Source organism: Enoplosus armatus, chromosome 9 (genome assembly GCF_043641665.1).
Source record: "Enoplosus armatus isolate fEnoArm2 chromosome 9, fEnoArm2.hap1, whole genome shotgun sequence".
NCBI classification, from domain to species: domain Eukaryota; kingdom Metazoa; phylum Chordata; class Actinopteri; order Centrarchiformes; family Enoplosidae; genus Enoplosus; species Enoplosus armatus.
Genome location: NC_092188.1, coordinates 16,194,566 through 16,208,617, shown reverse-complemented (window position 1 = coordinate 16,208,617; position 14,052 = coordinate 16,194,566). Strand labels below are relative to the sequence as shown.

The 14,052-nt window shown below is 41.6% G+C and overlaps 1 protein-coding gene across 1 annotated transcript; it reads right to left on the bottom strand.

Moving 5' to 3' along the window:
* Positions 1-9,422: 9,422 nt before the first annotated feature.
* sox4b (SRY-box transcription factor 4b) lies at positions 9,423-13,707 on the bottom strand. Its single transcript, XM_070911800.1, has one exon. The coding sequence runs from the start codon at positions 13,332-13,334 to the stop codon at positions 12,090-12,092; it is 1,245 nt and encodes a 414-aa protein (XP_070767901.1). The 5' UTR covers positions 13,335-13,707; the 3' UTR covers positions 9,423-12,089.
* Positions 13,708-14,052: the final 345 nt, after the last annotated feature.

Here is a 14,052-nt window from a genome sequence, read left to right as displayed (position 1 = left end):
AGCTCGACTGTTAACAAGTGCAGGTAAATTGTTGTGAAGCTGACATGGATACAATCGGGTACCCTTATTTTCTTTTCCCCACAAATTTGATGTTTTGAGCTGAATTAAGTTAATCATTACGGCAATATTTTATAATTTTCTACAATTTAGTAATTTAGCCTATAAAAGCGTACATTCATTTACTGCCACATAAAAAAAGAGAGCGCCTCTATCATTTGGCTGAGTTTATCACTTTGGTAATTTGTCTTCATTATCCTGGATGTTGTTTCCTCACATTCTCACTTAAATGTAACGTTTGGGCTGCTGTATTTTTGGCTAATTGTTGATGTAAACAACAACAAAAAAATCTCTCCTCACTCCTCAAGTTGTTCCTTGCATATGCCTACAGTGATAAACAAGCTATTTCTGAGCGGACATGGTAGATTAACATCAGAGCACACAGCCAAGAGCAACATCTCTGTATTTTCTGCCTCTCTCTCTCTCTATGCAGCAGAGTAAAGCATGGTGAAAATGTGATGCTGCAGGACCATGTGGGCTGCCATGCACAGAGGCTGGAGGTGGAGCTTGGATGCTGACAAGTGCCACTGCATGCTCTCATTGGCTCTCAATGACATCATTGATAAGGAGTCTGTCTTGCTCTCTCTCTCTCTCTCTCTCTCTCTCTCTCACACTCATATAGTATAAGCACAGGTTAAGAGAGAGGCTTGCAGCTCTCATGACTTTTTTTCCGAGATTTAACAGGCTTGCCTAAATTAACTGCTGCACAAAAACAGGCACAATATAAATGCACCTTGTTCATTTTAAAGCGCCCTCTCTCCTGTTCAGTCCCCTCAGGTGAAGTAAAGGACTGGAAGAAACATCTCTTCTCTGGCTGGGGTCCACTACACAAGCAGCGACTATACCACAGATCAGATGGCGTTTCACACAACTGCGGTACATTTGTACATTAAACATGGACATCACAGAACATCTCAAAGCAAATGTAACACAGAATAACTTATTATGAACAATGGAATTAGGCCAAACAGACTGCGCTGGATAAGTCAAGTCTACTGAAAACAAAACTTTACATATGACACAGTGAGGTTGCATACAATATCTGATCCGCCACGAAACTGCATGCAATCTTGTCATTAATTAAAAGATTAAGGTTTATGAAGTAGTGGTGTATACCGGTATAGCTTATCAAGAAATGTACATTTGATCAATCATTAATTCAGTTATTTAATTAATATACTATATATGTGCAGTGAATAGACAAGGGGTCACGTAGTGCCAAAAACTTTGAGAATTCTCCATGTGCATGAGGCGCTTTAGGCACTTTATTGGTCCAGTATGTTTCTAACTGCTTGTTCAAGTATATGTGAAAGTGTGAAAAGTCAACCCCGCAAGTCTGTTTACAAAAAAACAAAAAAAACAAGCTATGGATAAGTTTCTGTATCTATAAACATTTTTCAAAATCCCAATTGTTGTTCAAACTGCTTATATTGACTTAATTTTGGGAAGCAATGACTGGTGAATGTTGTCTCCAAACTACCACAGGTTAGAGGAAAGACTATTCGATTTTTTGAGATGTGGCTCAAAATAAACTTTTATCAAATTTATCTGAGATTTTTCCTTGTACTTAAATCAACTTTGATCCCGCATGAGGTATGGCATGTGTACCATAAATACCTACACTCAAATGTTACTGTATAGGGGCAACACAGCCTCCGCCAAAATTCCACTGATGTTGGTTATTGGATATTGGTGGAGTGTATGTGTTGGGCAATAGGCTTCTTCCAAGTGAGCAAGACAGCCTTACAAACAAGGGGTTGAACGAGTGCCACATCCATCGGTACACAGTAATATCACCTACCCATGCAGAGGGCCGAAGGAGGATCGTGAAATGCAATATCCTGCTCTCCCGCTGATTTTGGACTGGGATGTGCCTTGTGGAGAGACATGCTACACATTTGTATAATCCTCAAAGTGTGTCCATGAGTTTTTGGATTTCCAAGTGTGCCTAAAACGCATCCCGCCTGGCACTGCTGCTGCTGCTGCTGCTGAAGTTTAAATCCTTATGAGATGAGTCTTCACCTTCTCCAAAAGAAAACTGCACAGTCTCTTAATCCTCCTCTGCGTCTTAAAAGCCGCTTGATAGGTGACTCTGTACATCTTCCATGTGATTTCCACATATTTTTTATTTCCTTAACCTCCCACAGGAGAAAACGCTTTGCTGGTTAATCTGGTGTTAAAATCCACCTATGGACAGATCCCAGAGGAATCGAGAAAGAAAAAAAAGATTGAAAGCAGTGCAGTTAAAACTTGATGTCAGTGCAACACATTTGCTCGTTGCTTAAAACTGGTAAAATAAAAGAAGAAAATTAAATGATGCAATTAACTAACACTTTAGGTGTTAATATGTTAGGCTGTGTAAAAGTTGGTATGAGCTGTATGAGTTTGAAATTAGTTGGAAAAAGTTGGAAAAACAAAAGCAAATATTTCACAGAACGCAAAACTCATTTTGTTTCATATAACAAATCAATCCTGTGAGTGCAAACTGTCTTCTATGTTCCCTAATAAAAGCTTTAAGGGTAGGACCTACTGTACAATGGAATGCAGCAAATTCAAACAAGTTGTTTGGCCACACCTTGAAGAAACTTTCTAAAAATCGTGTAAAATACATTTGTTAAGTTTTAAGACACCTAATTAAAATCAAAGTGAAACTCTCTAATAAACCTCAATCTAGCAACTATTTATCTTGACATGATCCGGCGGGTTTTACATATTTAAAAGAAAAGGCGAAATAAAAGCTTATTCAACACTTTGGAGAATAAACAACTAAATTCAAAAAAAAAAATTTAGCCCGTGAAAATCATTTTGAGTGTTCAAAAAAGTTGTTTCCTTTTGGATTTGCGCTCCTTTCTGCTGGTTTTCTTTGTATGGACTGAGAACAAAGGAGCCTTTACTGTAACAAAGAAGCTGCAGCGACTTATACCTGTTGCTCTGTTTCCAATAAACTATCACAAGTTTCTCAGGGATTTTCGAGACGGACCTATTTTGTATGCATCTTTTGCCTTCAAACATTATTCCTTATTCGTGCAACAAGTTCAATTCTGTGTCACTGTTTTGTTTCTTGGAGACTTTACACCTGATTGCATTGTTCTGAATTCCCACAGTGCACTGACAACTTCGCAAGACCGCGAACACCACTGTCACAAAACTGCTGCACGAGGAAATAAACTATTTACAAACTATTTATGAGCTAATACTTATTACTTTGTCTTTTTTCCAGCGTGCGTAAAAGGTCCTTTTCTCCGCAAACTTCTGACAGGCAGTTGCTTTGTCTTGTGCGTCGCAACATCCCCAAGAGACAAAAAAAATCGGCAGCAGTACAAACTCCATCTCACCTCCACTAAAGCGTACTGACAATTAATTCTAAGAATCATATGTTGAGTATTATTGAGCGTTATGGAGATGCGTGCCTGAGCATCCCCTCAAGTTCTCTCCTCAAAGCGCCCCGCATCAGACAAAGGAAAAGGGGACCGCTCCTCTCGCTCTCTCTCTCTCTCTCTCTCCTCGCTGCTTCTGTTTCTCTATGTCTCTCTCCCTCTCTATCCTGCTTTGTGCTCAAGTTTGAGCGCTGACGCACCAACTACAGCAGCAACTTTCAACTGGAAATAAATCCGAAGATCGCTCCAGGGGTGCAAGCAAAAGGCAGTAGATAACTCACCTGTGGGTGGCTCGCTCTGCACGCGTCGCCGTGCGTCGTGGAAAAAGTTTGAGAGGGCACATCCAGCTTTGTGTTGTGGAGTCCCCCTTTGTCTACACGTGTGATAGATGGATGGGGCTCCTTCTGGCCGCGCCTAGTTCATTTCGCTCTCCAAAGAGTCCCGCCCTCTCAAAGTCAAACAACTATGCATACAACAGTGTAGACGGACTGTAGATATGTCCGATTACTAAAAGCGAGCATGGTGCTTCATTGTTCGGTTTCAGATTTGATTTATTTATTTATTTATTTAAACTCACCAACTTCACTTAATCAGTTGACTTTTCCCCAACCAATCAATTAATTAATCTATATGTCTATCTGTCATGGAATATGTATTTATCTTATTTCATTAATTATTTCAACATTTCATTTTTTTCTGCCATCTATTTGTTTACTCACTCACGCCTCCTTGTTTGCTACCTGCCAGCATCTTGCAGGTTTTCCCCCTCGAGAAATCTCTCTCTCTCTTATTCCAGTGGCCACTAAAAGCAACACAAAAACTGTCACACTCTTTGCTTCATTATTTCTTTCTTTTTCTTTCTTGTCTTTTCTTTTTTTTCTCTATGTTTGTGTACACATAGCACAGCCCTGGCTGACAAAAACTTTCCTGGATGCACCGCCTGGAGACTGCCATTGTGTCTGGACAGCAGCAGCAGCAGCAGCAGGGGAACAAAGGAAGAGACAAAAGAAAAAAAGGTCTCATTGTTTTGTAATGCACAGAGTGGCATGTAAATATAAATAATGACAAGGAGCAGCTCTGCTGCTACAAGGTGCAAACTCTTAAGCTGAAAAGCATCATTTGGAATCAATGTAGGCCTGTGAGGTTTAGAAAGCTTATTCCTTTTTATGTTTTACATGTAACAGAAATATTTTGGTAATAAACACTATCATTATTTAATTACTTAATTGTAGTCCCTTACTTTGATTATATATACCTAGAATCATTGTTTAAATCCATATGCATGGAAATTTGGTAGTTTTATGACCTAACATTATGCATTATTACTGATGCAAGCAAATATAACCCTGATTACATCCTAAAAAGTGGTTAAACTGAGTACAATAGGTAAGGATCTTTAGGTTTTTGTATTAAAAAGTGAGACAGAATGGCTTTCAGATTTCTGTGCGCATGTGGTCAAACTACTTTCATATGCAGCAAAGCACTGTGCATTACCTTTTAGGAAGATCATTTCCAGCTATGTAGTAACACAAGATGTGAAAGTAACACAAGATGCTATTGGTGTTGGAATCAGTGGTGGTGGCATTGTGTGTGTGTGTGTGTGTGTGTGTGTGTGTGTGTATGTGTGTGTGTGTGTGTGTGTGTGTGTGTGTGTGTTGGGAGGGGAGTGAGAGAGTAAAGTAGAGTAGACAAGAGAGAAGCAGAGGCAGTGAAGACGTCTCCCCTCTGCCAGTGGTAAGTCTTCCTCTTTGTCCTGATTGTAATATTTTCCTGCCCCAAAGAAGAAAAGTAACCAGACAGACAACAGACATGTAAATGCAAATACATGCAAAGACCGTCATTAGACACACACGCGTTCGCAGGCAGATGCAAATGTAGTGTGTGTGGCCCTGCCTATTATGCTGCACTTGTTTCCAACAGACAGGCAGGTAGTTCTTCCATCTCTTGGTAGACACACAGGAAGTACCACTCGCACCCACGACTACCTGGGTCCTGAAAGCCAACCTGACAAAAACAAACAGGAACTTGTCTGTAAGTTCCAAAGTGCGTGATGTTTCTGTTTGCGCCAATGCAAGCCTACGGGAATATCTCAGATGCACAGACTGAGCCAGTCAGGTAGAGAATAGAAAACTAATGACAACAGACACCACCACCACTGTGTCCTCCATTCATATGCCAGACAGGCAGAAATAAATAATGAAAATGCCTCTGCTCACAGGGAAACAACACAAAACATGTGGTGTTAGTGCAAAGAAAGAAATAGAAAAGAAGTTTAAATTGAATCAAACAGGGAGCGGGGAGAAATACTCGCACCATCATCACCACCACCACTACACCATCCACCCCCTCTGGGCTGAGCGTAGAACAGCTACATATACAGACAGGCAGACATTGCAGAGCTCTTATCCTCCCTGCTGTGGTTTTACTGGGCCACTGACTCCAGCAGTCAGCCTGCTCTGCTCCGCTCTGCTCTGCCCTTGCTGCTGCCTGCAGATCTCCCACTGAGGAGTCAGCTGAGCCAGGCATGAGACTGCACACCGAACAGGCTACATACAGCTTAGGGGAGCTTTACACACAGAGAAGTGCTGGAGCTTTTAGGAAATTTTCAAGATTACACCACACACTGTAGATATTATCTCTTTGCATGATACATTTTTATCATCAGGGTGTTCAGAAATAAAGCAATACACACAGGGTATTACAAAATGCCTATGACTGCCAGCTGGAGAGAAGCCAGTGTTTACATTCAGTGTAAAGTCAGTAGTTACACACAGCCAATTAAGCTCTGACAAAATGCATATATCTGCATATTCATCTGATGCTGCCAGGGCTTAGTTATAGCAGCCTCATAAAATCAGTTATGGATTAATGCACTAGTGCACACTCACTGAATTCCCTCTACAGCTGCAAACACAGTATTGGTAAACACAGTGGCAGTGCTGCTTTTTGCACGCAGCCAGTGAATATACGGAGTAAGTATGAGTGTTGTCTGTTTTGTGTCTTGCTTGTAACTTCATCTCCTCAACCTGTCATCGTATTACTGTGAATGCAAACCCATGACACCAAGGCTGATTCCTATGCATAATATATGGTGAATAAAGTGACATTACGTTTTTATGAAACACAAACTAAACATCTCGCTGCTTACCTACTCATTACACACAGACAATTAAACTAATTTGACGTGCACGAGACTGAACATTTAAATGATGCTGAAGAGGCATTTGGCTGCTGTACTATGTGCCACAGATACACAATGTACAACGATGTACTGCCTGAAATGGCTTGCTACATAATGTACATTACATAGTGTATTAGAAATAATTAAAACTCTATGCAAGCACATGCCTAAAGTCTTGCTATCTTAAAGTCATTTTGCATCCAATTACAAAATTAAAAAATGCATTGCACTATGAACTGAAATAACCACTGGTGTTAATATCATTCATAATGGGCCCACATAGTCATAGTAATTTCACACAACTAATCACGCTATTATGCAATGGAATAGAATAGTGTTAAAGTATTGCTTCAAGGAAGTGACACACAACAAATACATATTGCAAGGTTCATACTGCATGATTTCTTGAAAATATCAAATTTAAGGATGTTACACTGTTGAGGATTTAACATTGTTACATAGTTTGTTCTTTTATACCACAAGAAACAACAACAATAATATAATTTAAAAAAAGATACATTTGTTGATGTACTGTATGGGGCAGACGTACAGTATCTGGTCTTACTGAAGGGATACCCATGGCATGTGGTTTAATTTTATGCAAAGACCGCATGTACACACACAGACACACACATACCGTAGACAGACAGACATGCTTGTCAGCTATGCTGGAGGGCCCTTGGCTGACTGCTGCTAAACCAGCCCTTCCCCCACAATAAGGGTCTGTCTGGGAGTGGGGGAAGGGAAATCATGACTGTCTGAACACCAGACAGCCAGCATACAGCATAACAGACTAGAGCAGAATAGAATCAAATCAAATCGAAAAAGAATACCAGTTTGCCTGGATGAAGCCCGTGACAATTTACCTTTTGAACAGATAATTGTGTATTGTCCAAGAAGCAGCCTTTATTACAGCTATCCCTTATCATTCATCCAATTAAGGTGACCCTAGTATGTGTGCGGCTTTTATTAATGATGTAAATGGGCAACATTTTAGTCTTCAGCAGGAATACATTTTAGGCAATTAGACAAACCTAAGCAGGCAACATAATTGGCTACTCAGGAAGCACATTAGTAATGAAACAGTACTGTTAGTCAGGGGATGGTGGTAAAACTGCTCACCTCCATCACCTCATGGACTGTGTAATAAGACTTCTAGGTGAATGAATACACCTGTACAACGTATAGATGTGTTAATGGTAGACCCTGCTGTGAAGCCTCATCTGGTCAGCATAGGACAGCTTTTCATGTTGGAGTCTTGGCTATAGTTGAGTCTATGAGTAATAAAGGGGTTGATGCGACAATGGGTACAGGTAGTACATATTTATTCTATCAGCGGATGTTCTCTAATGCATCATCTTTTTTATCAGTTACTGTTTTGTAAAATATCAAGTGGGAAACATCTATCTGTCCATGCACCCATTGTTATGCATTATGATGTTTTATGCTTGTAAAGATTCATGTGAACTTAAAAACTAATAATTTGGTAATTTGTTGGGATTTCTGAAGATACACATCTTCAAACCAAAAGATAATCTGAGGTTGTTGGGATTACAACTGGTGCATTCTATTTACTGCAAGTGACACTAAACTATTTGCTGTTTTCAATAACAAAATGTTTTTTACTTGATGCATAAAGCATTTACTTTTTCATGTGGTTTCTTCTTGATGTGAAAAATGGTGCAATATATAGTGGCTGTATAGACTCAGTAATTTCTAAGCTATGTCATGTCATATGGCCATATAATCATCAGTGTGGGACATCCAGGTCCCAGATCAACACTCGTGCAACACTCTCCTACTAAGATACATTTTGAATGCATGATGCAGACGTGGACTTAAGCCTTATGGGGGCTTAACATGAAAACCTATGAAATATGTGTCACGATAGGGTTAAAATAATCTTATTGATTTGCTCTGTCTGAGTCTATATAAATGCATATATTTCTTGGCTCCACAGTGGCGCTGTAAGCCTCCCAAAGGCTTTGCAGAATCAAGACCATCCCAAGTCTATAGAGGGGGGGAGCCTGCTATAAGACTCTTTCAAAGTCAGTCCTGCCTATTGTACTGTAACTGGGAATAAAAGTGTATGTTTTCACAGCTCAGTGATGAGCTTTTCAAAAGCTTGGTAGACCATCTGTGGGACATTTACACTCAATGCAGAATACATTGTTGGGTTGTGTACAAAAAAAGTCTTCAGATGGTCGTGCAAACATGGACAATACTCACTTAATGTGAAACTTTAAGAAACAAAGCCCTTTTCCATTTTTTTTTACTTATTAGTAACTAAACAAATGAACTATAGAAAATGTCAGTGATTCATTTCATACTGCAGTCCCTGCAATCTTCCCTCTTAAGAAGCAGGTGGCTATTGTTTGGGATGCAGTATGTTGCCACACAATTGGAGTAGATATCCCAAAAGCACTTTCTTGTCATTTCTCAGCCCATGTTTAACACTTTTGGGAACCAATCCATATAGTAATGTTTGCTACCAATTGTCATTTTGTGTACTCAGCTGAATTATGTGCTGCCATAAAAGAAATGGAACAGCTACCAAAAAGCAGGTGCAGCAGTAAGATGAGTAAATAGCTTTGATAGGCCTGTGTATTCTTTCTTTGAATTCTTACTCTCCTTCTGCATTTTTTTGAAAGCAATGGCATACTAATCAATGCACAAAGTTGGTAATGATAATTAGGAGTTGATATTGACCATTTTTTTCTTATTGACGGAATCGAACACAAACATTTTGCCTACTGCTGAAAGTCAGAGAGATAAAAAGTTCAAGAATCAAGAAAAGAGTTGTAGAGTTTCAGTTCCAGCTGATATTTATTTCCTTCCTTGAAAAAGTTCTGTACACAAGTTTATATCAACAATCTGACAGGCAGTGAATGGACACAATTTAGCTGGCATGAGTCCCCCCCCCCCCCCCCCTTTCTCTGAGTCTCAAAAAAAGGGTGGTTCCTTTGTTTATGGCATGATTAGAGACAATAAATGATAATTCTACACAGCATATTGCACAGGATGGATGAAAAATAAAGTCAATATATTTAAAAATGCTTTCATATATATATAAAAAAAAAAAAGAGTCCTGAACTGACCACCTTAAAAGTAAGTAAGGATGTGTAAAAGATAGCAGTTCTAGACAGTGCCTGTCCTCGATAGCAACAACGTACATAAACACACAATCTTTTTGCTTTATGTTACAGTCAAATATACAAAGATCGAGTTCACGTTTCATCGTTTTTCCTCATTTTTTCATTTTTTTCTGAAAAACACAACAGCTAATAACCTGAATCTGAAATACAAATGCTATTCACCATGCCATAAAGATACTAAAACAATTATTAGCTAATAGTTAGCCGACAAGTAGAAAAGATTATATATTCAAATACAATGAGAAACGCAGTACAAGTAGGTGTTGCGGAACTCAAGTCAGAAATTTGAATATGCTTGATGTCATCATCCTCGTTGTTTGCTTGTTGTATTGATAGCCTGTTCAATCCAGTGGTTGATTTGGCAAATTTGACATCAATTAATGAAAACATCAAGAAATAAGTCAAATTTAAAGCTACAATCTCCTCATTTGTTGTCATAGGCAAGATATTGGATGGGAAATGCAAAAGCAAGTGGCTGCTCAAGATAGTGATGCTGTTAAACCCACATGGTCCACAGGCAAAGCCTATAGAAATTATGCATTCCTGTGTCTTTAAGAAGCCTGCAGACTGGCACTGTAAACGTAGAAGGTAGGCTGATACAAAGACTGGTGCTGCTTTCAAGTGCTATCGGGAAAATCGCATTTGCATCCTTGTAAGTGGGTGGTTAAGTATCTCATGCCTGTACTGACAACAGGGGATGTTTAGGGAATGGACATCAAAGAAGTCTTGTCAGTGTTTGCTGGTAAAAGTCAAAGAAAGTTCGCCAAATTAGTCAATTAAAACACCAATTTCACACCTGATTCTTATTATCTCCTCTGTTCGGTCACTTAAGTAAAAAGTAGCTTGGTGCCTTTAATTTCTAAAATTAAACAATAGGCACCACAGTGATATAAGGTCTGTTTTGCTGGCTGTTTTTACAAAAGCATTTGAACAGGCAATAAAAATAAAAATCATAAGTACGAGTTTACCACGAGCACTTGAAGGCAGCATAAAAACCAGCCTGCCGGGGTACTAAAAATTAGGAAATCCAACACAGCTGTATTAGTAGGCTACACACACCGATTGTTGACTCCCCCATTTTCTATATAGATTTGTACAAAAATACACTGAGAAAATAATCAAACTGTTTCCTCTCTTTTAAGTGTCCAAAAAGTGTGTACATTTAAATATAAAATGAAATCAAAAGTTGTGTTTTTAAAACTCTAGCCCTTCGCCTGAGAAGGAAATGTGACAGACAGACGCACTGACAAACAACCGTGTAAGAAAAACAAAAACAAAAAAAACAGGACTAGATCATGTATACAAGAAATAAAAAAATGATCAAGTCAAAAATGCTTGGCCCAGTATATAAATACAACATCCCATATAAAATGGCATCTGAATACATGTACAAAACAAAGCTCAGAGGATGAAAAAGAATCGGTGAGGATTTCTCTATAACTATCTTCTGAAATGAAAGAATTTTGGTCCTGAATCGAAGAGAACACGTGTATAAAGTTCAGCACAGATTTGAAGTTGCGTTTGAGTCCTGAAGTTTGAAAAATTACAACAGCTGGTGATTATTTCAATGTCCTTTTTTTGTTAAAGAGAAGAACCGAAAGCGAGCGCCACCTACCCATTTAAATAACCCTAATACTAGTTTTCAAACTGCTCGACAGTCTCACAGGAAATCTCAGCACAAGATAGGAACAAAGTAGGCTATCATGCTTAACATGTTTTTTGCTTTTTGAGAAAATAGTCGACTTTTAAAAAACATCAACCCACCTCGGTTTTCATTAAAAATCCCTCTCGGTGACACACCACAATAAAAATGTCGCACGACAGTCCTATTTCTGTACCTTTTTAGTGGTGAAGTTCACTTGGCGATTGGTAAAAAGTTGTGAAATGTCCCCTTTTTTTTTTAAATCAGCAACAACATTGATTAAGTGAACGGCGGACCGCATAACGTGCAAATCAATCACAGTTAAGTTGTTCAGTTCAAAGACAGTTCAGGACTGAGCGTTTCACTGTCAGGAAACACGGCCAGTCGCTCCTTCTCGTGTTTGCACTTCCTCCACTTCTGTGGTTGAGCCAAGTCCCCAGTCCACGCATCCGAAGAAAAGTACAAAAAGCAAGTTATTCGCTTTAAAGTTTAGCTTTCCAAGGATTTGCAGCTCTTGCCTATAAGGACGAGAAGGGACGGGGGCTAGTTTCAGTGGGTTTTTACTAGTCTGGTGTATTCATAACACAAACTACTACGCCCACTGCACCAGGAACTCCTGTTTCTGTTTGTGGTCATATTTTCGCTCGCAGGACATTTACCTGTCGTTTCTTGCTCTCTCAGTATGTGAACACCAGGTTGGAGATGGTGGACTCCAGCCAGTCCCCGGAGATCATCTCGCTGACTTCGGGCGTGCAGTAGTCGGGGAACTCGAAGTGGGAGCCCCCGGAGCCGGATTCAAAGTTCAAATCCAAGTCCCTGTCCAGCACAGAGGAGCCAAAGCTCCCCAGCGACATGCTATCGAAGCTGGGGCTCGGGTTAATGTCGAGCAAGTCGTCCTCAAACTCCTCGTCCTCCGAGGAAGAGGACGAGTGGGACGAGGCGGAGGAGTGAGAGCCGGAGGGAGTAGGCGAGGAAGCCCGCCGACTGCTGTATGTGTGCCCGCCGTGGCGCTCCGAAGACCCGCCCAGGTTGCCGCTGCTGCCGGGGGAGTCGGCTCCCTCCTCCCTGCCGCTGCTGGCCGCGTCCTCGTACAGGCTGAGCGGGTCGCTGGACTCCGCCGAGCTGCTGAGCGTCGGGCTAGCCGGGACCACAACGGAGGACGCGGGGCTGACGCTCAAGTTGGCCCCGCTGCTCCCGAAGACGTACACCCGCTTGGGCTTCTTGCCATCCGGTATCTGCTTGGCTACTGAGGAGACAGATTTCGACTTGTAGAGAGAGTTGTGATGGTGCTCTGAAGGGTGCTCAGAGGCAAACGGTGATGCTTTGGTGCTACTGTTGCTGCTCCCGAAAAGTGATTTGTGGGGTTTGCTGCTGCTGGGTGATTTGGATCCATTCTTCCTCGAAGATGAGGACGTCTTAGTGCTGGTGTTGTTAGAGCTACTGTTGAGTTTCTCCCCCTTGTCTCCGTTACTGCCAGGCTTGGAGGCGCTCGATTTTACCTTCTTCCTCGGCCGGTACTTGTAGTCGGGATAGTCCGCCATGTGCTTGAGCCTGAGCCGCTCCGCCTCTCTGATGAAGGGGATCTTGTCGCTGTCTCTGAGCAGCTTCCACCGCTTCCCCAGCCTCTTGGAGATCTCGGCGTTGTGCATGTCCGGAGACTGCTCCATGATCTTCCTCCTCTCTATCTGTGACCACACCATGAACGCGTTCATGGGTCTCTTGATGTGGCCGCTGGGAGTTTTACACCATGCCGGGTTCTCTCCCAGCTTGTCCCCTGCGGTCGAAGACGCTGTGGAGCCCGGGGAGAGAGGCGAGGCGGCCGGGTCCAGATCCATGCACGCCCCGGAGTCGGAGCTCGAATCCCCGGCGAAGAAGGACAGCGCCTCGGCGGTGCTCTCTGTGTGGCTCATTTTCTGCACCATGCTGCCCAGTTACAGCCTGCACACAGAGGGAGAGCGGAGTACTTTCTCTCTCCCTCTCTCCGCGGTCCTCCGATTCACTTTAAAGCAAACTCAGCTCTTTTCTCCCCCTCTTCGCAGTTTGAGCTCAGTAAAAAAGCGCACAAAATAATTCACTCCTGAGATGTGCAGTTAAGTCGATAACAGTTCAGTCCAGTGTAGCCTTAAAAAGGCTAGATGTGTATAAAAAAAGTTTAATTTCCAGGTTTTGGAGGCGTTAAAACAGCACGGACAGTACAGCCCACTCTCCACTGAGTACCCTGTTATCTGTCTCTCAGTCTCTTCCTTCTGTGTTATAAAATCAATTCAGCCGTGTGGTGACTGAACAAGTCTATGCAGCTGCAGAGCGCAGACTGAGTGCCACACTGTGCACTCGGGCACTTACAAAGGGCTCCCAAGTACAGTGTGTAAGGTAAGTGCTTTTCTCTGCATCAGCTCTCTCCCCTCTCCTAGAAACAAAAACCATGCATGCTGGGGAGGAAAAAAAGAAAGCTAGAGCGAGTTACACTGTCCGCCTCCCATCTGTAGACCTGCAGTCGAGTTTCAAGCAGCCCTCCAGTCCCGGCCCCCTTGCTTGCATTTATCCCTTCCCGGAGATACAACGGCGATAAAAATCCACCAATCGGACGCTGTCGCTACCCTGCTTCTGCGCCAAACTCACGCCCCCCTCCGCGCTGATTGG

What these genes read in the sequence shown, in the direction of transcription:
- sox4b (XM_070911800.1), bottom strand. Translation starts at nt 13,334, where the DNA reads ATGGTGCAGAAAATGAGCCACACAGAGAGCACCGCCGAGGCGCTGTCC.